Source organism: Pleurodeles waltl, chromosome 8, assembly GCF_031143425.1.
Source record: "Pleurodeles waltl isolate 20211129_DDA chromosome 8, aPleWal1.hap1.20221129, whole genome shotgun sequence".
Lineage (NCBI taxonomy): Eukaryota > Metazoa > Chordata > Amphibia > Caudata > Salamandridae > Pleurodeles > Pleurodeles waltl.
In genome coordinates, this window is record NC_090447.1 from 1,141,963,710 (window position 1) to 1,141,989,662 (window position 25,953).

General features: G+C 44.8%; 1 protein-coding gene across 1 annotated transcript in view; it reads right to left on the reverse strand.

The window, feature by feature from the left end:
- The window catches only part of SETDB2 (SET domain bifurcated histone lysine methyltransferase 2), a 1,110,478-nt gene that overhangs the window by 283,924 nt on the left and 800,601 nt on the right, over positions 1–25,953 (reverse strand). The window contains exons 22-23 of the mRNA XM_069203525.1: positions 14,444–14,506; positions 5,410–5,444 (exon numbers count right to left, since the gene is read on the reverse strand). Coding sequence (XP_069059626.1) covers positions 5,410–5,444; positions 14,444–14,506 — 98 coding nt within the window. The remainder of the gene's footprint in view (positions 1–5,409; positions 5,445–14,443; positions 14,507–25,953) is intronic.

Sequence of the window (25,953 nt, forward strand, 5' to 3'; positions counted from 1 at the left end):
AAAGTGCCCCTTTTCAAATAGTCACCCCCACTTTATGAATGTCAATTGAGGCAATTTTGACTGAAAGTGCACTAGGTTCCTGCTATCCAGGTCCCCAGTGCCAGATTTTTTTCCCTAAAACTGTATAGTTGTTCCCCAATTGGCAATGCCTCTGACATCCCTGTAAGTCCCTAGTAAATGGTAACCGAGGTACCTATGGGAGGGGCACGAAAGTGTCCCCAAGCGCTGCAGCATGTATTGTGCCACCCTTAGGGACCCCTCACCTAGCTTACACAGACTGCTACTGCAGGCTGCGTGTCTTTGTGCAGCTAAAACTAAAAACACGACACAGCACACAACCTGTGTGCCATGTCCACTAACACTGAATGAAATATATGCAAGCCACCCCTACAGCAGACCTTCCAGCCTTAAGGCAGGGTGCATTATATACCATGTGTGGACATATCTGCAAGAGCAGATATGCCCCTGCTATGTATTTGTCGATTCTTAAACATAGTAAGTGATCACGGAAGTAATTTTAAGTACTTTGTGCTGGACACTGGTCAACATGAGTTCCCCAGCTACATGATGGCTTTACTTAAAATAAGGATGTTTGGTATCAAACATCTCTTATTAATAAACCGTCACTGATCCCAGTGATGAATTTATAAATACATGCTCCCAGCGGGCACCTTACAGGTGCCCCCCCTGAAAACCTACCATCTGCCCGTGGGCTGGCTGACTAGTTTCAACTAGCCTGACACTAGCAGACAGGTTTCTGACAGCCAAGGGTGAAAGCCTACACTCTCGGGCAGTGAGGAACAAAGCCTGCTCGTGCCCTATGGTAACTATAACTCATGTCCCTGCCATGCAGTTTTTTTTAATGAATAACTTTACAACAAATGTTACAGTGATTTGGAACTAGCAGTGCATGGTGAGGGCGCAAGTTATAGTTACCTTATAGCAAAAGTTACAGTTACTTGAAATAACTAACTATAACTGGTGAATTTATAAGATATTGTACGAGTAATGACCACAGAAATTCATACACTTGAACCCTCAACCTTCAGTGTACGGGTCGGAGACTAACCACTAGGCCAAAAGTGAATCCTTAGCATGTGGTGTCCAAAATTAGCTATGACATTGAATGCAAAGATTGTGAGTGGAAAAAGACTTTAATGTTACATCACTAGAAATGTTTAACAGTCAAAACACTGGAAAATAAACAGACACAAAGCCATGAGGTAAAACGATTTGAACCTTCAGCCTAATAAGGGACAGTCCAAGAGCTTTACCATTAGGCCAGAAGTGACTATGGTCTGCTGTCCATCGAAACGTAACTATAACATTCTTACCAAACATCTTGCAAGTCTGACTTTTTGAAGTCAATGTATGGAGTGAGCATTACAATCTCACTCTCTCTTCCAACTCTTGGTACGAGAGAAAGAGATAGATAGAGAGCGATAGAGAGAAAGAGTGAGCGAGAGTGAGAGAGAGAGAGAGAGAGAGGGAGACAGGACCACAGGGGGAGCCTCAAGGCCCTCGCTGTCCTAGCCTGCTCCACACGTCCAGTGGGAGCCGGCATTGTTCCCACAAACAGGGAGCTGCTTTAAGTAGCAGCTTCCTGCTTGCGAAGGCAATGTTTTCATCTGTTTTTCTGCGTGCATATTTGTGTGCAGGGAAACAGAAGAAAACTCCTCTTTCTGCAAGCATATGCTGTTTGACAGCACATACTTGCAGAAAGCGGAGTGTTTGCTCTGACTTGGTGGATGCTGTCAAAGCTTTGTTCCGGGAATGGTGGTCCCCAAGGCCATCTGTGGCTCCATGAGGGGGACTCTCCAACATTCTATTTGCCTCGGGAGGCGGTGGTCCCCAGTGCCAGAGGTCTGCAATGGACTACCTTCATTCTTTTATTGTAGCCCCTGGGAGATAGTGGTCCTCGACAATGCGAGGAGGCCGCACAGCCTGTATGTGTATTTAGCCCCGGGGAGGTGGCGGTCCCCGGACAGTGGGGAGGTTGCCCTGACCCCACATACATAGTGTATTTAGTCCTGGGCAGGTAGCAGTCACCGGGGCTGCAGGGGCAGTGCTGCCCTCCATACATAGTGTATTTATCCCCAAGAAGGTGGTGGTCCCTGGGGCTGCGGGGAGGGGCCGCGCAGCTCCCCCACATACACAGTGTATTTAGCACAGGGAAGTGGTGGTTCCAGAGGCTAAAGGGGGTGGGAGTGCAGCCCCGCATAAAACTGTATCTTTGACCCAAGGAGGTGGCGGTCCCTGAGGCTGGGTGGGCCATGCAACCCTCTGCATACAATTCAAACTTTGCCCTAGGAAAGGCATGTCCTGTCCACCCCCCTGCTTTTTAAAGCCCCCATAAAAATGCAGGAGACCTTCCTTTTCTCTTAAAAAAAAAAAAAAGCATTGGGAAAATCTGAGGATCTGCGGATTTTCCAGATATTTAAAAAAAATGTTATTTAGCTTTGGCCAAGGCTAAGGGCCATACTCTGGCCCCTTTTCTGTTTTATGTTCACTTTTTCTGTGGGGCTCAGCTGAAGCAGAGTCCCAAGATGGCTGCTAACACTTCCTTGCTGAAGTGCTGGCAGCCAATCAGATATCAGCACGGGACCAGTTGGATCTGCAGAGTATCCATGTGCCCAGATATCTATATTTTCCAGGCTTTAATATCTCTAAAACCATTGACCGGATGCTCCCCCTTTTTCTCAGCCCCCACTAGACAGATCACCCTGAAACTTTGAAGTCAGAAGCTGAACTGACCAAAGTATAAGTCTGAGGACCCCCTTTTTTTCTTTGCACCCCTTAACTAAATAACCACAAAACTATGAATCATCAGCCAATATAGAAAAGGTAATAGGTCTGCAAAGTTTCTTGGAGATTCAGCAAACTGTTATTACCAATTAAAAATTTGAGGCATTCCTAACTCTTGGTATCCTAATTATAACTATACAGTGGCTACTATATAATATATATTTATGTATATATTTTATTTACATTACCTGCTAAAACTATTTCAATTATATTAGTATTTTCGTGTTTTGTATTTTAAACAAGTTACTTATAATGCCATGTGTGTGTATATATATATATATATATTTATATCTTTTTTTGACACAATATTTTGGTACTTTACATACCAAGTATGTAAGCTCGATAGTTCTGTAAATGATACTTTTGACACGATATGTTGGAGTCATGTTGTTGTTCACTATATTCTGTCATTCAACTTGCCACTATTCACCTCTTTTGTGGCATTTAATGCTCAGGATTTCTCCTCACTTGTCAGAGAGAAATCTCCAGTAGTCAAATCATTTAAGCCTGTGTAGAATATTTTTGGGAATTCTTTGCGGGCATAAATGGATAAATTTGCAGCTATTAAAATACACTTCAAATCCTATTTTCTTTTTCATATATTTTAAATGTGTTTTGGTCATATGGAAGGAACATTTAACCAGACTATTTCTCAGGAACCCTTTTTCTACGTCATGTTGGACCAATTCTAATTGTTTTAGCACCAGGATTCCTCATTGTGAGTAGTACAGCACTTTATAAAACTTACTTAAGCATAAACATACTCTGTGTTATTGGCGAACTCATTGGGATAAAACCCACTATCCTGCAGAGTTGTGCTTATGTAACTCAAATTAACCGGTCTCTGATAAGAAATGGTTTTTGACTGTGCTCATTTGAGAGGGGGGGTATAGTAATATCCCAATAAAGTGATGAAGACAGAGTTGCTCAAACAATTCCAGCTTACTTGGAAAACAAATCACTGAAAAGAAGCTGCATATCAAGCTACTCGAATACTTATGGTCAATAACAGCCTGAAGTGTTAATGAATGAAATTTTGGTCACTCTGAAAAAATCCACTTACCATATGGAATTCAGTTTCACCTGGTCTGGTGTTCCTGCAGCTGGTTTTCCGGGTATCCAATGTTACCGGGCAGTAAAACAACACGAGTCTTTAGCGGCAACAGCAGCCAAGCCTTTGTTCCATGAAACCCTGATTTTCTGCGCTGGGAAGGGGGTGGGGAGGGAGCATTCAATGCATCCCACGACAGACTAATCCTTCACTTCCCACCCTCTGTGCCCACCACCGCACACATTTACCACCTGCTCAGAGCCTTCGGAATAGGGAATAAAGTGTGGAATACCAAACAGTACTTCTGTGTTGGCACAATTATTCCTCATTCTGAGGGGTTCAACTCTTAATAGGAATAATTCCATACAGAGATACCAACCAGTAACGGTAACTGCAGCCACTGGAAATCTCCACATGGCATTCCGCTTAACTCGAAATGAAGAACTCAGAAGAACCGATGAGTCCAACCAGATAGATTTTCCGGTCATCAAGCACAGGTATGGGAATGGATTCCAGGCAGAATAGTTATATGCTGCACATGATCAGCGGTGCCTGATGTATTGCATGGACAGAACAGGCGGTTCTGTAACTCATATTATACAGGCAGGATCACTGAAGTCATATCAAACAAATTTGTTTGCATTAAGATGATGTGCATGAGATGTGTGCTCTAAGCATCATTATATGACCTCTCAATGAAGGTTTTGTGACGTAACAAAGCAGGCATTCACCCCACTTGCCTTTAGAACGCGACGCAAACCACAACCGCGTCTGTACAACGCATTCCTTTACCACGCATGTCATTACGACTTGCCTTGGGGAAAGCGCTGGAATTTGGACTAGTATAATTTACTATTCCAACTCCAGTCTGCGCCACAGTAGGTAAAGTGTTGGACTTAAAGTCCAACATCAGTCCAACAACGCTTTCCCTAAGGCAAGTCATTGTAATGACTTGTATGGTAAAAGAATGATTTGTAAAGACGCATTCGTGGTTCGGGTCGCGTTGTGAAGGCACAGCGTAGTTCGGGCTGTGTTGTTAAGGCCGTTTCCCCCTCAATGAAGAATGCAAATGATAATTGAAGTCATTGTTTCGCCACCCTCAGCTGAGGTGGAGTTTTATTGCACAGAAGGGCGTCTGCCATTATGCATTAAGGAGTATTCCTGAGCACCACTGTGCAAGCTGTACCCGAGAAGCTGGAGTGAAAGCACTATAACAATTCTGGCTGAGTCCTGGAATTCAGGCAACCTAAACTCACCAGAGGGCGAGAGGGTCAGCCTACCTTCTAATGGTCACCATTGCTCAGTACCCTCACGGGTGATTTGCAGCGGTTTACAAATCATGTTTTTTTTAATTGATGACCAGCAGAAGTGAGGGAGGAATTACTAGGAAAGAGGGACAGGGTAAATGTGACAGGGAAAAAGGGAGGACAACAACACAAATAATCTAATAATGCTAGTAACTGTTGTTGAGTATTTCATCCAAGCATCTCAATTTCCATCTTTACTAAGTAAGAAATATTTAAACACAGAAAAGCAGAATTCCATTGTTTTACCTTTTCGGTGTATCCAAAATCTCTGTTTTGTTTCCCTAAGAAAAAAAAACGCACATGTCAATAGAGTAAAAGGCATAGTAACAAATAAAATCGGACAATAATAAACTTGGAAAACAATTCTGTATTTGCAATTTTTTAATTCAATTTATTGAAAACTTCTAAAGAAAAGTGTCTGCAGGCTGCAAGCTATTCAGAATGCAAACTATTTTTAACCTTCGAAAACTTGATTGCTACAGCAGCCCATGTAGACATCTATTAGATTTATTACTACGCATACGGCATATGGGATTTACTACAATGCTGGCCCACGCTTTTCTCAACAAAAATGTGTAAATTGTGTCCCCTTCCGTTCTCGGAGTTCACAAAATCAAGCCCTATTTGTAGTCCCTAGATACAGAACTAAAAGGCCGGAAGGCCGAGTTTTCTGAGTTCTCGCAAGAATTCTGGAACAGTATCCCTTGTTGGACGTTTGTTTTCAACCCATTCTGCTGAAATTTAAGAAGAGGCTAAAAACCTGGCTCCCCATGCTTTAAGTAAAGTCAGAGTAGCCTATCCTTGCTGATCAAATGGCTGCAGCCATTTTTTTTCAGATCCGAGAGGTAATGTCGCTGACTGCCTGGAGTGACGAGGGCTGCATAACACTAGGTGATCTTTATCCAGGGGATGCGATTCTAAACTTGGACAAGGCTAGGGGGCTTTCGGGGTCCCTGCTGGGCAACTCTTGGTATTCGCAAAGTTGGCATGCACCGCTAGGGACGTGCGGACTGACAAGGAATTGCCCCTGACGGATGCAGGATGGAGTAGGGCACGTGCACAGGTTCAAGAGGTGGCTTTAGCAGCTCCCTCTCTGTGATAGCAATGCCGGCTCCCACAGGAGGTGGGGAGCCAGCTGGAACTGCAGAGGCCTTCAGGCTCCCCTGCAGTCCCTAAAATTGTGACTGGGTGCCCTGGGGGTAACCCAGGTTACATGGCCGGATCCTTGGGTTGGGGGGCGAAGAGCAGCCTCAGGAGTGGGGCTCCTCCACCCCCAAAATAATAAAATGTTTGGGCCAGGCCTCGGGGGGATGGGGTCCCCAGAGGCAAGATAGGCCTGAGACGGGGACCATGCAGCCCTCGAGCCCCAAAAATAAATTATATGTTTAGTCCAGGCTCAGGGGGATGTGGTCCCCGGGGCTGCGATCAGCCTGGGGAGAGGAGGCCGTGTATGGTTTGGTTGGTATAAGGGTTGGCTGCACGGATTGGCCGCACAACCAAACGCCATGCGCAGCGCGAGGTTGGGTTGTTATAAGGGTTGGCCAAAGAACCTGGAAACAGGACGTGCACAGTGGTGGTTGGATTAACGTATATTACTTTAAAATAAACATAGAAATTCAATGAAAAAAACAAAGGTTACAGGGACGTTGCAGTTAAGCTCACATTTTAACCATACCAAACCATAGAAATTCACCTGTTAGAGTTATCTCAAGTAACTATAACTTGTGCCGTAAGGTAACTATAACTTGCATCCTCACCATGCACTGCTAATTACCTCACAAATTACAGCACTCGTGACACCTTTGATAACATCATTGATAATGTCACTGTACCATCTCCAATAAAACTATTGATCAGATAACTGTGCATGGCAGGGGCACGAGCTATAGTTACCTTAGGGCACAAGTTATAGTTATTCAAGATAACTAATTATAACAGGTGAATATACATGCATATCTATATAAGGTTCAGATTTTACACACACAAAACCATATACATTCAGCTGTTATAGTTAAGATTTATCTTAACTAACTACAACTCATGTCCTAAAATAACTATAACTCGGGCCCTCCCCATGCACTGCTAATTACCCCAGATATTATATCACTCATTACATCTTCTATGACATCATTGATATCAATGTAACATCTGCAGTAAAATTATTGAAGAGAAAACTACGCATGGCGCGGTCGCCAGTTACAGTTACCTTACGGCACGAATTATAGTTAACTGAAATAACTCTAACTGTAATAGCTGAATTTATATGATTTTGTGCATGTAAAATCTGAACCCAACTATAACGTCCCTGTAACCTTTGGGTTTTTAGTGAATTTCTATGTTTTAAAAAAAAATCTATTTCCTTGGGGTGTGGCCTGACTGTCGACCAGCATGGTCGCTCGGTTATGAAGCTCCAGGGGTTTTTGCCATAAATTCTGCAACTACCTGCAAAATACTTGCTCTGCTGCCCATGACACACCACGAGCTGTCACCCTACCTTGTCTGGAGCCAAATGCAGCCTCGATCACCCTGATGGCTGAACCTGGTGCTCTGTGGGGAGAGGAACCGGGCGCTGCGGCCCGACGCAGCCCTCGGAAGCCCCACAGCAAAAGGGGCTGCAGGTGAGCCTGCTGACGGGGCTGCTGCGAGCTAGTGGTGCGATCCGGGTCTTGCTCGGACTTGCCTGGCTTCCTTGGGGGCTCAGCTGGGCACATCGACCCTCCTCTGACATTGCTCCTGGCGGGAGGGCGCCTAGATCGCTTGGTGACTTGGCCTCTGGTGGGCTCAGGAAGTCGCCTCTCTCACTGCCGCCCTTGCCGCTAGGATGTTGCTGGTGCCGCTCGGCCTCCGCGTTCAGGGGCTAAGTGGAGCGGACACTGCTTGGGCCTGTGCAGCCCTGCTGCATTGCGGCTGGATGAGGGTTCTGGACCATCCCGGTGCCAAGCTTGTGGCTGTACACGTTCACGCCACCTTGTGCTTTGGGCCCCTTGATCCCAGATGCGGACTGCACCGAGATCTTGACGCCCCAGGTTGCCTGTCTAGAGGGTGAGTCCTACACCTTCCTTCCTCCTCTAGTAATTTTCAGCATTTTTTTTTTAGATATGGTGACATCTGAAGAGCCTGCTAGCGCTACTCTTCGACACCGTCCTGGACTCTTACGCATGCTCACCCTCAGGCGCTTACTGACATTTAGAGCCCTGGTTTTGCAGACACTGCAGTCCCCCATCTGCCTTTTGTGCAGTGTAACATTGCCCATTAAATTGATGGTGGTGTTACTTACTACTTGCAGGTACTGCGCTACGCACTCAGACATAGTGCCTGCAGTGCCGCACTACCCCAGGAATTACCCCCGATTTACTCTTACACTTTTATCTATGGATAGTAAGATGGGCCGTGGCGACCCGCGACAGCGACAACTGTCATTTGATAATAGAAAAAACCCCAAGCATTCCACCATGGACCAGTATGCCTCTGATAATCTTGTGTCTAGCGAGCGGAAGGATAGTTATGATCAAGATAAAGAAACAATACATGACATGGTGGGGGAAAAGATGAACGAAAGCATCCACAAAGTAACCCTGTTGCAGTTGAACATGAAGGGAACCTTGGACTAGCTAAAACTGCTCCCTATGCTCAGGATTGGGTACTTATTAATGAAGGCATTCTTCAGCTCTATAGTTACTACAGTTACTGGTGTAGGGGTAAATCTCAAGCAGACAATGTTGCATTTATGCTGTTTATCCCACAGTCATCAAAAGCAATGATCAAAGGCACCTCAACGCCAACTCAGCACAGTTGGGCCAAATATCCAACTAGAAGGTAAACTCTTTCAAAATCTAAGTCTTGTTGACAGGGAATCTGGTACGATTCCCTGTTGAATATCACATGTGGTTTTCCTTGATTTTCTCAGCATAATGTTTTAGAAACAATGTGACAATCAGGCACTCTGGAGGATGAGATGTGTTGAATTATTTAAGATTGCCTCCATTCCTATTCCTACACCTATTTCATCTCCAATTATTTTTTATAGGAAGAAGGAGGTAACCATTGCGCCTAACTGGGGCAGTCACTGTAGATCTGCTTGTCTTGCACATGATACAATCAACAGCATTAAATGCCTGATGAGAGAGCTACAAGTTAAAGGCAACAGGAAAGGACCAGCTGAATGCATTAATTGAAGAAGAGAACAAGGGCTGCTGTGAAACTTCAAAGTAATGTGAAGTAACAAAGAGTTTGGTACATCAGTCATCTTACAGGATGACTGATGAGAGAAGTAGGGATTCTGTGTGGTTAGCAGGATACCACCCCAAACTTAATAGTTTGGACTGACCTTACAAAGAAGACAGTTGTAAAACATGCAAACTGCCACATAGAAGGCACCATCGTCATAAAGCTGCAATGAACGGCGAGAAAGCGCGAATTCAGCCCTTCCTTAAAGACGTGTTTATGTATTATGCTGCACTGCGTAAGATCGAAAAAATGCACAAGCATGGAGCCTAGATAGGTCCCAACAGCAGAATACCAAAACATAAAATCAGAGTAGGGAAGGCCACCTCACTCATATTACATAGAAAAATTATTGAAATAAATCAGAAGTCAAAACAGCTCTATGCAAATAGACCTGAAGAGAGACTTCCAAGATATCTGTAAGGAGATCAGCCAGATATAGGACAGAGTGATGGATCTGAAAAGCATGCTATAGAAACTGACAGTATCACTGATCATAAGCTACCTTTTTTTAGCAATCACTGGAAGTTAGCAAGATGTGGTGTTCGACACAATAAATACAGTATCTCTACCTCCTGCCCTCAAGATCACTTGTGATGGTGAGAGGCTTATTGGTAGCAGTGAGTGTTAAAATACAGTTCAGAATTAGCTACTGCTGCTACCAGCTGTTGGCATGTTGCAGTAAACGGTTCTTAGTCATTGTACTTTAACTACTGACAGGGTTACTGTTATCTTTCTGGGTTTCTGTTGTTGTGCCTTTGTTATTAAAGACAGAATTGAGGCAGAATTGCTGATTCTGCATTTACCGTATTGTTTGGTACTAATCACAGAATTGTATTGATATGGTTAGCACACTAATTTCTCAACAGACACAGCCAAATTATGCTTTTGAAATAACCTCAGACTATCACAGTGGTACGAAAGTGGGAAATTTGAATTTATGGGTAAGTGAAGCTCCGTGCACGCCAAGGCTACTGGAAATTCTGAATTATATGGCCTTTGCTAAAGGGTTATTACATTGCCACATAATGCAGGACACACTCTGTGTTTTGCCTTTTCTCTTGCCTAAATTGATTACATATCCTCAGGTGCTTAATATTCCATGAACAGATCATGTGGCAATTGGATGTTCTATCATGCTTCCCAAAGAACTTATTGATCTTTCTCAACACGGGCTGCAGATGAGGAAAGGTTGATTCAGGTGAATTGGGGTTTGACTTGGAGTCACCCTTCTATGTAACGTTTTACCCAATATTGTGTTAATTCGATACACCCCCATATAATGCAGGATACACTCTGCATGTTTCCCTTCTAAATTGACTGCATATCCTGGGGTGAATTATAATCCATGGACAGAGATTATATTTTCTATTGTGGCATCCTTAAGAACTGCTTGATCTTTGTCACCGCAGGCTGCAGATGACAAAAGATTGAACTGGGGATTGACTGGAGTCACACATCTACATAATTTGTCATCCAATGTCGTGTATAGCCAATATCAACAACTTCTCATTATGAACACAGATGAGAAGGTTTCTCTTTCAAAAACTTTCTCTTTGAACAACTTGAACCCGACTCAAGGGGGACACCAAGTCCGTGGGTGGTTACCCAAAACGGGACCACAAATGTGCATCAACTTTTTAGTGACAGGCGAGTTAAGGTATCAACCCTTGCATGATATATGATGCAAGTTATAGGTTAGACTATGAGCCGGGGACACATTGATGCATATCTGTCCTGATGAAAGCCCGGGACTTATGTGGCCTTTGGAGGGGCTGGAACATGTCAACACAAAATCAACAGACAAAATTAGAATAGGGTCATAGGACCATAAAATACATAGAGTCCCGCTGTTTTGATTTTAACTATACCTACGGGCACTGCAAATAAAGGGATACTTGATGAACATTAAGGTATTTTTATTTTGAGACCCTGATAGGATCTTCAGAAGTGCTCCCGCAAGTCGGCTGAAACCACCTTGGACTTTAGGAGCCAAGGCTGAACCGATGATGAAGCATGCCAATATTAGAGTGGGTGAGGGTCACTAAAGAAAAACATATTTTTCTTGTGATATAGGGATAACACTGGCTGGCTCTAAACAGCATTGGATGCTTTGACCAGTAGAAAGGTGTAGGGATACTTTTTGGTTGTAGTCTATGTAGTTGGTAGGGTGTATCCTTAGTGTATCTGTGTGGGAGGTAGCGATTTTTGAGCTTCCCCTCAATAGACTTCCAACCCCACGGAGCGAGCGAACAGATGGAGTGCTCAGTATTCTGTTGTCTCCTTGTTTAGAAGACATCTAGTAACACCTGAGGAACTGGAACATGACAATGTCCAGGCTTTGTTATCTGACTTGAGAGGGACCTCTAGGAGCGGCTTCAGGTATTGCAGGTTTGCAAATGTTTTGCCAGTCTCATAAAAAATAAAATCAACAGTAAGATTATGTAATATCTTTCTCTACTGCTTTGCTCAACTAGCATTGACTTTTACTTCTTCCTGCAACATTACACTATATGGGGCTGTGGACTATAATAAGAAACTGCTATTACTAGCAAAGAAGTATAGTGTCACTCAAAATAAGGTTAAATTCACTTGAATTAAACAGTGACTGCCAGTACGTATGTATACTAGAAAGGCATCATAATTGTTCCATAGTAATCAAAACATTTATTGAAAGTTTCAGCATTGACTCATCATCAAGAAAACATTGATGGCATATTATCTTATACAATAGAGAACAATTAATTAGAGCAGCAAAAGTGCACATGTAAATTTCAATATTGAAGTCACACCCTTTCAGCTCTGAGAAGGACATTTGAAACAATTGCATCTGACTCGAGAGTGACATCTAATAACGACTTGAGGTACCACAAGTTTGTGAATATCTTGCCAGCCTCATGAAAAATCCATAGTTATATTGTGTATATAAATACAATAATATTTTGTCAAATATCTTTTATTTATCAACTGACCTTAAGATTTAGGTTCTTCCTACCACAGCCCAAACCTTAAGGCATCAGACTTTAATAAAAACAACATTTTACTGGCACACATGTCTAGTCTAGTGCCCCTCAAAAACAGTTTGCTAAAAGTAAGGTTGAAGGCACTTGAAATTAGCAGAGACTGCTAGTATCTATACAGGGAGTGCAGAATTATTAGGCAAGTTGTATTTTTGAGGATTAATTTTATTATTGAACAACAACCATGTTCTCAATGAACCCAAAAAACTCATAAATATCAAAGCTGAATATTTTTGGAAGTCGTTTTTAGTTTGTTTTTAGTTTTAGCTATGTTAGGGGGATATCTGTGTGTGCAGGTGACTATTACTGTGCATAATTATTAGGCAACTTAACAAAAAACAAATATATACCCATTTCAATTATTTATTATTACCAGTGAAACCAATATAACATCTCAACATTCACAAATATACATTTCTGACATTCAAAAACAAAACAAAAACAAATCAGTGACCAATATAGCCACCTTTCTTTGCAAGGACACTCAAAAGCCTGCCATCCATGGATTCTGTCAGTGTTTTGATCTGTTCACCATCAACATTGCGTGCAGCAGCAACCACAGCCTCCCAGACACTGTTCAGAGAGGTGTACTGTTTTCCCTCCTTGTAAATCTCACATTTGATGATGGACCACAGGTTCTCAATGGGGTTCAGATCAGGTGAACAAGGAGGCCATGTCATTAGATTTCCTTCTTTTATACCCTTTCTTGCCAGCCACGCTGTGGAGTACTTGGACGCGTGTGATGGAGCATTGTCCTGCATGAAAATCATGTTTTTCTTGAAGGATGCAGACTTCTTCCTGTACCACTGCTTGAAGAAGGTGTCTTCCAGGAACTGGCAGTCGGACTGGGAGTTGAGCTTGACTCCATCCTCAACCCGAAAAGGCCCCACAAGCTCATCTTTGATGATACCAGCCCAAACCAGTACTCCACCTCCACCTTGCTGGCGTCTGAGTCGGACTGGAGCTCTCTGCCCTTTACCAATCCAGCCACGGGCCCATCCATCTGGCCCATCAAGACTCACTCTCATTTCATCAGTCCATAAAACCTTAGAAAAATCAGTCTTGAGATATTTCTTGGCCCAGTCTTGACGTTTCAGCTTGTGTGTCTTGTTCAGTGGTGGTCGTCTTTCAGCCTTTCTTACCTTGGCCATGTCTCTGAGTATTGCACACCTTGTGCTTTTGGGCACTCCAGTGATGTTGCAGCTCTGAAATATGGCCAAACTGGTGGCAAGTGGCATCGTGGCAGCTGCACGCTTGACTTTTCTCAGTTCATGGGCAGTTATTTTGCGCCTTGGTTTTTCCACACGCTTCTTGCGACCCTGTTGACTATTTTGAATGAAACGCTTGATTGTTCGATGATCACGCTTCAGAAGCTTTGCAATTTTAAGAGTGCTGCATCCCTCTGCAAGATATCTCACTATTTTTGACTTTTCTGAGCCTGTCAAGTCCTTCTTTTGACCCATTTTGCCAAAGGAAAGGAAGTTGCCTAATAATTATGCACACCTGATATAGGGTGTTGATGTCATTAGACCACACCCCTTCTCATTACAGAGATGCACATCACCTAATATGCTTAATTGGTAGTAGGCTTTCGAGCCTATACAGCTTGGAGTAAGACAACATGCATAAAGAGGATGATGTGGTCAAAATACTCATTTGCCTAATAATTCTGCACTCCCTGTAATAGACCATAGATAGAAACCATTCAAAGACTATCTGTAAAGTTCTAATTAATGACTAGGTCTGGTTGCTCTAGGTATTCACAGCATAACATACAAACACAAGGGCATAAATGTTGTAAAAAACAATGGGCCGTATTCACAAAGTTCTTGATGTGAATAACATTTGCTGTGCTCATGGATTAGTAATGAATTGAATAAGAAGATCTGTTAACACTCCTGATGTGATCACTGAATTAATGAGTAAACCAGGAGTACTTCAAGAGCAAGTCACATCTACTCAAAGCAAAACCTTTATGGATCAGACCCATTGTTCTTTAGATTTTGATCTACAAAACAGTATCCTAAGAGAAGTACCTGTGTTGAAGGAGCTGGTGCCTGCTCTTCCTGAGGATTGTGTACCTCCTTACTGTTACTGCTCTGTAAAAAAAAAAAAAAAAAAAAAATCTGCATTGTGAAAGTAGTAATAAATCAGATTAGCACTGATAAAACTACCTACAGTATTGACAAAAAGTATAGGAATTTGGGGTATGCGGTTAAATGTCCTACCAGAGATAATAAATATAAAAATAAAGTAAGGATCTATCTGAAATCACATGCAAAGACATAGTAAAATAGTTTTATGCCTGAAACCATTTTGTGCTGTAAAAGTTAAGTGACCAACGTAGAACTTGGTTGGTGGAAATTCTGCTTACGTTGACATTAGATTTACCACCAACACAGTAGGCACAGTGAAAAATTATTTTGATTTAGAGTTTCTCACCTATGTTGCTGATGTGGATTTGCCTGCATATGTTTATTCAAAATGGCACACTTCAAAAGGAGCCTAAAGGCAATATGCAAACTACCTCAAAAATGTTCTAATAATGTCTAGTGCCACTAGGTAATGTCTAGTCTCACTAAACACTAGACATTACTACAGAAGCAGAAAATATCTAATAAAACTGTACACTAGAAGTATTGTATGCCCCATTCCATGGACTTATGTTAGGGTTCCCTGCAATTAAGAGTAGCTGTACTTGCCTTTCAGGCCTCTGTTCATGTTTTCAGAGGTGAATCACCCAATAGCATGGCAGAGTTTTTCTTGAGCTGTGTTAGCTTCAGCTGCACTGTGTTCAGCAAACTTACCTTTGCTTGTTAGTGGCGATGTCAACAGTGTTTGTACCATGGAATTTCCACATACTACCAGACCTGAAAATCAGTGTTTTTTTCTGTTTATAGCAGAAATGCCATATCCATTATTTTCTCAATTGATTTTCTTGCTACTTTACTCCTCTAACTCAAGATTATAGTGACCCACGGTAATATGGTGAAATTACTTCATAGCCCTTATGGATAAAAGGCCTTAAATTAGTTGTTTTGCTTTTACTTCCAAGAACTATATATTTTTTCTGTTCACATTTACAGTGCTATATGGCATCAGGAAGTGAAAGAGATGTATGGTTACGTTTACAAATAGTATTTACATTTTGAATTGTAGACAATAGATTGCATCCAACATTGAAAGTCACTTGACTGCCAGTTTTCCAAACAATGTAACTGCTAAAAAACTTCAGCAGTGTGTAGACATTTAGAACCTTAAAGCAAACATGCAAACTTTGTTATAAACTTTTGGGCAGGGGTAGACACTTCTATCTGGATGAACAGATCATGGTGAAACTAAGGGTAGCGAAAGTTGCATGTGTCCAAATTTATTTAGTTCTTGGAAATGGTTGCAAAGGGAATCTGCTGTCAGGTATTTGTCATTGTCACAACGTTGTAGAAATTATCTAGGAGAGGAACAAGTCAGTCTGGACAGGGACACTTGGCTGATCAGCATATGGCAGTGTCACCATCATGAACCAATCATGCAATCTGATCAGTGGTTCGATGGAGGGGGGCAAGTGGCACTTCAGTGACAGCAGTAACTTTGTCATCATCAGACTAGAATCTAAGGGGGGGGGTCCTCGCTGGCTGTGTTCTGAAAGGCTTCCAGCAGCCTGTCTCAATCGTGCGAAAGGGGACGCTTCCTCAATTCTCTCTTCTGGCGCACAGCCATGCTTTCATCTTCCGCCCCTGCCTCAAATGATCAGCAGAATCTGAGGAGGTGTGTTTGCTTGCCAGTGTTGGGTCACCTGACTCTAAGCAAGTAGTAGAGACAAGTCTAAAAAACGAACTATGAGTTTAGTTCTGGTTCCCTTAAACAGCCCTAAACCAATGGCATCCCAACTATGTATTGAAGTGTTGCCTGTGACATGTCTATAAAGTGTGCAGATTGTTGTGCAATAGTGTGTGAGAAAGGGATATGCCCATAGCAGGTGTTGCAAGTCAGCTCCAAGCAGGCTGTATTGAGGACAGTTGGGGTCTGTTCTGGGAAGTATTAATTTATTTTGCTGGTAGTGAGATATGCCCGCTGTATTAAAAAGAAATCAAGATGTTTAAATTCTGGTGTTTTGTAACACTTTAGTGTGATATGCTAACAGTCAATCCAACTATTTTTTGAGGGCCCTCCCAAAATCGTTCATTTCTCCTGCAGCCGATTCAATTAGACATGAGTGTAATCACCAAACCCTCGAGCTAGCCAGATGACACGGTACCTTCCAGTCCCATATTATGCAGGGCATATAAAACTGCATGTGTGGGGGGCTCCTCCAATGTGATGAGGCAATCTCGACAAAGAACACATGACATCGCACTGAACATTAAAAACTAGTCCCTGGGGATCTTCCACTGTTCCGCAAGCCCCTCAAAAGCCAGCATAAGGCCTTCTCGATTTAGGTCTCCCAATGTTGCGAGGGCAGCCGAGCGACACCGCTCCAGGACAGCTACTGTTAGGGAGCACTTGTTATTTGACAAGCTTAGAAGGGGCATTAATGGTGCATAGGGGAGCGTCTGAAAAGTAAGCCGCAAACTTCTTCTAAAACAGTCATGCGTGATTCACAGTAGATGGGAGTCAGGTCTTTTGAGACGGTGTGTAGGGTAAGAGCTGCAAGATTTTCACTTACAGAAGCAGGGCTTGTAAGGTAGCCCTATCAACCAGGCACAGTGAAGGCTGTCAGTGGCACACCCACTGCAACTGAGAGGCTAGGTAGTAAGATAGGCACTTGCAGGCCTCTCTTGGGTAAACCGGTGCTACATCTTCGCTAGCGCAACCCTCTGGCAACAGAAGCCCCGGATCAAATCCCCCAGCAGTGTAAAACATTTTTATGGTAAGGTAAATACAGAAGATGTCGTAATAATGTATTAGTCTGAACAGCATTCTAATTTTCAATAGGGCTGCCTTACAAATGACGGACAAACAGGATCCTCCAAAACACAACCTGCTCTTAATTGCTGTCACAGTCCTGGTTAAGGTACCATCAAACTGGTCACAATTGTCATGATAAATATGAATTGCATGATAACATAACACAGCGGGCTACCACACAGCAGGCCTCCACCACTATCTAATCTGACCTCTGGTGTGGTCGGTGGTAGTGAAAATATGCAGGATTTTCACCAGTTGACCTTCACGCCGGACACTTGATGGAAAGCACGCAGGGCATTCGCTACGTCTGAGCGGCCAGCTGTCAGGTCGAACAGATTCAGCAAAATGTCATTGGCATATAAGGAAATGGCTTGGATTTGGTTATTTAGCGGGATACCTCAGGCCTCACCTCTGTGATGCAAGCGGATAGAGACGGGCTCCATAGCCAAGACAAAAATAAGTGGAGACAGGGGACAACCCGGTCTAGTGCCACCGCGCATGTCAGTATTAAGGACCTTCATAAAAACCCTAATCATGCATAACATGGGGGTTCAAAGGCCTATTTGCCTAAAGATCTCAAAAAGGTCATCCCACTCTATGGAGACTCTATCCCAGATCCAAGGATAAGCAGGCTGCTTTGGAAAAGGATCTGGGGACAAACTCCATCACACTGAACAAAAGCAAAGGTAGAGTGAGGTGCTTCTGACAGGTACAAACTGTTTTTTGGTCGGGGTGCACCAAGAGGGGGGAGCAGGGGCGGCAGGTAATCTGCCAGGATTTTACTAAGGATTTTGCAGTCTGTATAGGATAGTGAGAGGTCTGTAGCAAAAGAGATCGGCAGTGTCTTTAGTTGGTTTACGGATAAACACAAGGAGGGCCTCTCGGAGGGTAGATGGTAGTATGCCTTTGGCAGCAGCTGCCACGGAGAGTTGTTCCACTATTAGAACTAGGAGATCAGAGTATGAGCGATAGAGCTCTGAAGGCAGTTCATCAGACCAAGGGGTCTTGCCTGACGCCGTGGTCTATATCACTTCCCTAATCTCAATCTGGATATGGATGATCAAGGTGCCTAGCTGCGAGTGCTGATCAGGAGAAATCTGTGTCAGCAGCGTGATGTCTAAGAAAGCTGCAAGGTCCTCTGGTTGGAAGGTTGAGGGGATGCATTTAAGGCCTGGTAATCGTGTAAAAGGTCTTAGTGTACTTCCTACTGTGTTTGCAATAAATTGCTTTCTTCTGTGCTGAATGAAATTATAGGATTGTGGGCATCCACTTGTTTGTTTGTGGGTTTGTTTTGGCTAGCTCGCTATTGCACATAGTATTTGCAGCCTAGTTAACGCAGAGCAGCTGTTCTAGGAGCGCAGAGTGCCTGGTGCGGGCCGGGCAAGGGATAGGAGGGTGGACGAGCAGGAAACAGCCTCTTATTTCAAGTGGAACAGGGAGCCTCAAACTTATGCAGCTCCTTCTTCAACACCCTTCAGCACATCAATAAAGTACCCATGCAGCACAACTCTGAAGGCTTCCCACTCCACGTGGGCAATGCAGTACACAGAGGTCCAAGCAGTTTATGTGCTCGCACAGCCTATCCTTAAATGCAACATCCTCTAATAAAGAGGGTTAGAAATTAGAGGAAGAGTCCCCCCTCCCTGAGGAAAGGATTGTGATCTGACACCATTCGGCCCATGTACTGGATACATGTGAAAAAAAGAGGTTATCGGGGATGTGCAGCGAATGTGGTCCAGCCAAACATGCACATCATGAGGAGGCGAGTAAAAGGAATAAGATTTGGTTTGGGGTTTACGCTGGTGTCTTGCATCCATGAGGTTCTAGTGCTGTAACCAATGTGTGAGTCGTTTGGTATTTTGAAACGCTGGTGCCTGTGGAAGGAGAGGGAACGATCTGTCTACGGAACGCCCAGCGCGCAGTTAAATTCCCTCCCCAGTACCAATGGCAAAAATTTGTCACTGGGCCAGGTGATCAGAAAGTCCAGCCAGAAAAGGACCCTGATCTGTATTGGGAGCATAGATGCATCACAATACAAAGAGGCCACCATCAAGGCGCCCATATACTACAACATATCTGCCCTCTGTGTCGATTACAGTCTTGTCAGATTGGAATGGAGTTCCAGGCCTGACCCAGGTAGGGGTCACCCACCCCACCCGCAGGTGGAAGCTGAATACTCAGTTGGAAATGCCCGTCTCCATCAGCGCCTTAGCGGGTGTTGTGATCCACTGCTGGGAAATGAGTTTCTTCTACCCTTACTATACACAAATCTTTGCTTGAGGTCTGCGAAGACCGAATAACGTTTTTGAGCAGTATGCATACCTGTGACATTCCACGTGATAACGTTAAAGATAGTAGGTGGCATCACCCCACTGTGTACTCCATTACACTGCATAGACATTAAGGTGGAGTTTTCCCAGTGATGATCATGGGCAAAAGACGGGACAAGTCTCCGTTTTGCACTACCACAACACAAATAAAGGGATCTGCCATTGGTCACATAGAACTTACTAATTTAATAAACTGTTGATACAAGGAGCAAACGGCTCCCCGCCCAAGCTGGAGTTTAACATGAAAGGTATTTATCTTGGGGAGAACTGTGCCTTTATTCTGGTATAACATACTGCCTGCAGCTGTAAGGGTAAATAATGTGAATGTGGGCCTTGTGTGTGCTAAAACAGTGGTTTCCAACCTTTTTGTTTTATGTGGACCCCCCACTATCATTACTGGAACCCGGGGACCCCCCCCAGTCATTCTTGGAATCCGGGGACCCACACTGAGTCATTACTGGACACCGGGGACCCCGGCTTAAACAGTGTTGATGATTAGAACCGCAAAATAGTACACAAGAAATACAGATACAAATGATACTACATTTTATTTAAAATAAAATAAAAAAATAGTAATTTAATTTTAATAGGAAGTTTGGAGCTTTTCTAAATTCAATTAAAGCCACCCATCGTCCATGTTATATTCTGTTTGTGCACCTGCACTGCTCCTACGATTCAATGAGGATACTAATTTAATTTTTAGCCTTCAATTTCAAATTCCTTGACATTTACAGTAAGTTTAAAAATGTTAACTGTACATTTAGCCACTTTAGTAATATACACTTTATTAAGCTGCTAATATTAATTTTCTAAGCAGTCGCTGACCCCCTGAGGAGGCTTCGCGAACTCCCAGGGGTCCCTGGGCCACATGTTGGGAATCACTGTACTAAAACACTGCAGGCCTAGCAAAGCAGCAACAGTGACAATAGCATGAAATCAGTAAACAGTGCTAACTACAGCTTTGTGTTTCATATCAGTTCATCTGCAATGGGAGGGCTGACCGCCTTCAGCACACAGACAGCTGTGGGGAATTAGAATCCGCCATGCTGGAGAAGTAACTAGGAAATATCTCTGAAGAAGTATGAAGGCACGCTGGGACCCTATGTGCCCTCTCAATCTAAAAGTAGGGAGTTATTCATTCATTGTGAGGGTATGAGCCACTGATCCACACCTCCAGGTAGCCAATGGGGTCATTACACCATCTGGTAGACCCGCTAGTCGTAGATTGCTGCTGAAGGTCTTTCTTTCCGCATCCTGAGCTCCGCCTTCAAGAAACTGTATGCAGTTAGTAAGGTCTGTGATTATTTTCGAGTACCAATATCACTGTTTGTAGTTCTTGAAGCATCCTTTTAGCGAGAGACACTCTTTCTGCTAGGTTGCATTTATCCCTGTGAAGGAGGGCAGAGTCTTTTGCAATTGTGTCAATCTTGCTCTCCAGAGCGGTGTGAGTTCCTGCAATTGCTGCCAATATGGAATCGGTGCAGAGTTTCTCCTTCATAAATGCATTATCGGAGAGCGCTGCCACAGTCATGTTTTCAGGGTGGGGTCAGAATCAACAGAGGCTAAGTGTTTTCTAGAAGCAGAGAATGACAACTTAGCATACCCTTCTGGGTGTTAGCATAGAGGGTGTTGGGATCCAGTGTCAGTGTCTCAGGAGGGGCTCCACCCTCAGACAGCGTAGCCTTTACTCAAACAGTGCAGTGGTAGCTAGACGCAGTCCCCAGCCAGAACCGCCAGGGAATGCTGCTCCTCCAAGCAGCATCAGGAAAAGAAAGAGTCGGTATAGTGTTAACATAGCAGGTATATTGCATCCAACCCTGAAAGCCTGTCCTCCAAGACATAATGGCACAACACGGCAGGCCAATCTTGGGCATCAGCTGCAAAAGAGAGACACTAGAGCTCAACAGCGCCAATGTCCCCTGCAGGCCAGCCACTGATTTTAGGATGGATGGTTATCCCCATCACCAATGCTTGAGCCAACGCTGTGCAGAGCGTGAGGGTGATGCCAACAAGTCAGGAGCAAAGGTTTCAACAGACTGAGGCACCAACAGTATTTGAGGTAGCCACCGCTGATACTAATAATAAGCTAATGCAGCAGGGCCCGTACTCATAAGGCCCATACACTGTTCAGAGAAAAAAGTTCAAGTCATTGGGGCCCAGGTCGCCGCAGGACTCATGTTCTTCCCAAAGGCAGGGGTTTCAGGCAGCTGATGCTTACTCTGCTGACCACCTAAAGCAGAGGCCCTGGGGAGGGATCTGGACTGGCATCACCCTCTTGGCTGCAGCAGCACCACACCCAATGGACCCACCTAGGCGCCATACCAATCGGAACCCAGGCTTTGGGACCTCCTGCCAAGTGTTGCCCCCTCTCCTCAGAGCTTCGCCTGGATGGGGAATATCTCCGCGGTCCCCCTCTCATCTCAGGCCCCATGGGGAGAGCGTCTGTTTCATGTTACCGTCAACCCGGCAATCCGCCTTGCAGGCTGGTGTTTCCCCATGTAGGTGGGGTTTCCAAGTTCCCATCTGATCCCTCAGTAGTCAATGCCAAAGACCGGTATCAAAGCAGCCTAGACTGTGGGAGGTCCACAGCAATGGCGACACCATGCTTGGTAGAGCTGTCCCAGACCAGGGAGTCAAACTGCTACCAATCTGCATCGGAGCAAAAAGGTGTTGGGTCAATTTGAGTGGCACTATGCAACAGAGATAACAATGGAGGTAGATGGCATAGTATAGGTCAGATACCTGGCGGATTAAGGGCCTCTGTTATGCAGCCACCAGATCAGGCGGCCACCTTCATGGCCATCTTAACCACGCAACTCCTACGTTTCCTATTACTTTTCTTGTTCATTAGTGCAGTGCTGATTGTTTTCAGGTAAACAAGACCAATTATACTGCATACGGGAGGAGGAGAGTTAATCCTGTAGATATGAGCAGCATTCAGTGACCCAAAATACATCTCCCTCTCAGCCTGAAGGCTACTCTGTATCCCTTACACCAAAGTCCATTCACTGTTTAAATCCCTCACCTTCATACTGTACATCCACACTCCATCCCTGACTCATGTGTCTGTGCAACACTCTGCACATGTCTCCCCTCCAGTCTGTATCCCTCTAGCCAGTGGGCACAAACCTCCTCATACCAACATAATAAATATGGACCTTATTTAGAGTTTGCCAGAAAGGATATTCCATCAAAAATGTGGCAGATATCCCATCTGGTGACTTACCAGAACCATAAGCTATAATGCACTTTTAGTAAGGCTGACAAGATATCCACCACGTGTGATAGAGTATCCTGTCTGCTAAACTCTAAGTAAGGCCCTAAGTCCCTTAAAGATCTCCTAGCACTTGCACTCTGCTAAAAGATTCCTCACTCCAGCCTGTCTTCCCAATTTCTTTGATTTGACCCATTCTCCACTTCTCCATCTTATTCATTTCTCGTTTTAATAATACACATGGATTATACATTAATGCCAGTGTTATTGACCAATGCAGACAACAGCTTATTCAGCATATGACCACCAAGCTTCTGCTACACTTTCATAGCCATAATCACATCAGCACCACCCTTCCAGCAATTTACTGGTTCCTGGTCACCAGGTGGATCTCTTTCAATGCCCTTCGAAACATGATCCCAGTAACCCAGGGCGCTGGCTCATTTTCACAAACTCTGTACTTAACAGCCAAGAAGATTCCTCAGATCAAAAATGGCATAGCTTCTTATTTCAGATTCTGAATGTGTTGCTTCTGTAGACACAGTTAAGCTTTGGAATTCTGTCAGCAATAACCGTTAAAGGCCTGCTGTTGTGATCTTCTCGGCCACAACCATCAGAAATTACCTTCCACCAGCAAACCAAATTCCACTGTAGAAACTCAGGTCACAGATGAATATGGGAAGTAGCAGCAAAGGTAGATCCATTTCCTACTCTTAAACACTTAGGGAGAACGTTGAGGCTTAATGGAGTGCCACGCTGGCCTCAATTTATATCAACAACACACATAGTGCTTGATACTCCTTGCTCTTGCTCTTAGACATGTCAATGACACAGAAAAGTGCGTGTGAAATGGATCCCCAACACACAAAGTGTGTGGTACTCCTACACAGTTACCCTAGACCTCTTCTTTTCAGAGTCTGTGGGGTCGCCCTTACTATTCAAGAATTTCCAGACATCCCAAAGATTTGGACAAGGTGGGCTCACTCACGTAATGTGAAATTCTTCATCATCAGCCACCTGGTCCCACCCTGGTAAGATGATACCACCAGGGCAGACTCTGCCTCAAGTGGGGGTTTTGGGGGGCAGCCAACCACAGGGAGGTCTGCCCCAGGAATATTGGGGAAATGGAACAGTCTGATGACTGCTGGTGGTTTGGGCCGGACTGGTGTATTTTTATAGCCCAGGGTACATAACTGGACTTTTTATGGGGCCAGCCACCATTGTGTCTTGGTGACACAGTGGCTCTTAAGAGGAGTCGGTAGCATTTTTATAGCAATTTGATGTGTTAGTAGTAGGTTTAATTAGGCAGTTACATTTACTTCAGGTGGTTTATGTTCATCAGAAGTCATTTCATCATGTCGGCTGCTGACAAAGTTGCCCATGCAACGTGGCTGCAGATGAGGCGGGCGCCTAGATCTCCTGGTGGTGAGCATCCAGCTGGGTGAAGGCCACCCGCTGCGATGGGCAGCTGAGGGAGTCACAGTCCGAGTATTTGCCTGTTCACTGGCGCACCGGACTCCCAATGCTGTGGCAAAAAAGGTGAGCATTCAGGGTCACTCCCACTTGAGGTAAGCCGTGGGACATTCCTTGAGACTGAGTGGCCCGGCCCGCAGGGAGATTGAGTGTGCGAAAATATACTGTCCAAAGGACTCGGGGAATATTGTTGCAAGCTGAGCTGCAGCCTGGCAGCGCAAGCCGTCTCCAGTGATGGGAGAGGACTCAAGCACACAGGGGGTGAGCGGGCCGTCAATACATGCGCAGCAGCAGGGGAGGGGATGGGGCATGGAGGAGCGCTATGGGAAGACTGCATTAGTCAATTACCTAATGCAAGTGAGGAGGAGTGAGGGGAGGTGCTGCATATGGCGGCTAAAGGGGAGGGGGGGGCAGTTTTTGAGGAGAAAGGGGCCATACTCGAGGGGAAGACCTCAGGCCCAAGTACCAGAGAGCCTCAAAAGACTCAGGTGGGAAGAAAAGAACACTGTACCCCAATATCACCGGATGATACAGGATGGGTGGAGAGGGTGCCAGCAGGTGTAAAGGCACAGTGGGAAGGGGAGAGTTCTGGGTAGGATGTTGAAACTGAAGGAGTGCCCTTGGAAATTAGTGGCATGGCAGGAGAGGCTAAGGGGATGGCAGGGGCAGTAGTACAGGGAGCCATTAAGGGACTGACCTCTGCATTAGTAGCTGTGATGCTTCAATGGAGTTAGGGGGAGGAGATGGGGCAGGAGGGTGAGCTAGGGAACGAACAGTGGGATTGGGTCAGGCGCAGAACGGTGGCCAAAGAAGGGAGAACTCCCTATGCCAGGGAAGGTCGGAGAGGGGGGGCTACAGGTGTCTTCAGGCATGACCGAAACTGGTGGGTTATTGCAAGGGTGGCGGTCGCTTAGAGGGTTCAGTGTTGCAGATTTGTCAAGCAGAGCGCAATCTAGGCAGTACGAAGGGATCGGCAGTTTGAGTTGGTTGTTGGATTTGGGGATTGTTCAGATGAGTCAAGAGCAAGTTACCATCACAACGGTCCTGTCTTCTTTTTTGCAGGGTGAGCATTCAGCCGACATGGCGGACTCATGACAGCACAGTGCAGCTCCACATCTCTGACGTGAAGAGAAGGCAAGGCCCCATGCGGCCAGCTGGACGGTGGCGTTGAACTGCCGGATCACTGCCTCAAGAAGGTCTAGAATGGCCAAGCAGTGCAACTAGCAGGAGGGTTCGGTGAAAGCCCCAGCAGCAAGACACACGGGATATGTTGTCCTGCATCAGCTGAGGGGTTCTGAGGGCAAGGTATGGACCCACAGCACAGCATGGAGCAGAGCTCAGCGTTTCAAGCCGACATATTTGCACAGTGGTGGGCGCAAAAGGATGCCCAACGGGTGGGGGGTATTGAGGTGTTTGATGTATCAATGCTGGACTATTAAGAAGCAAGTGTAGAGAAAGGTGAATTGCAAGGAGCGGATGACCCTCAATTGGAGGAATTGAGGTGGTGGCAACAGGGGGCAGGCGGGATGCTAATGAGTCTTGCCAGGAGGCTTGTTTCCAGTCCAGGGAAGACCTGGCCTGGCAGTTCGGGCTGGACTGTTCCCATGGGGAACAGGGTCAAGAC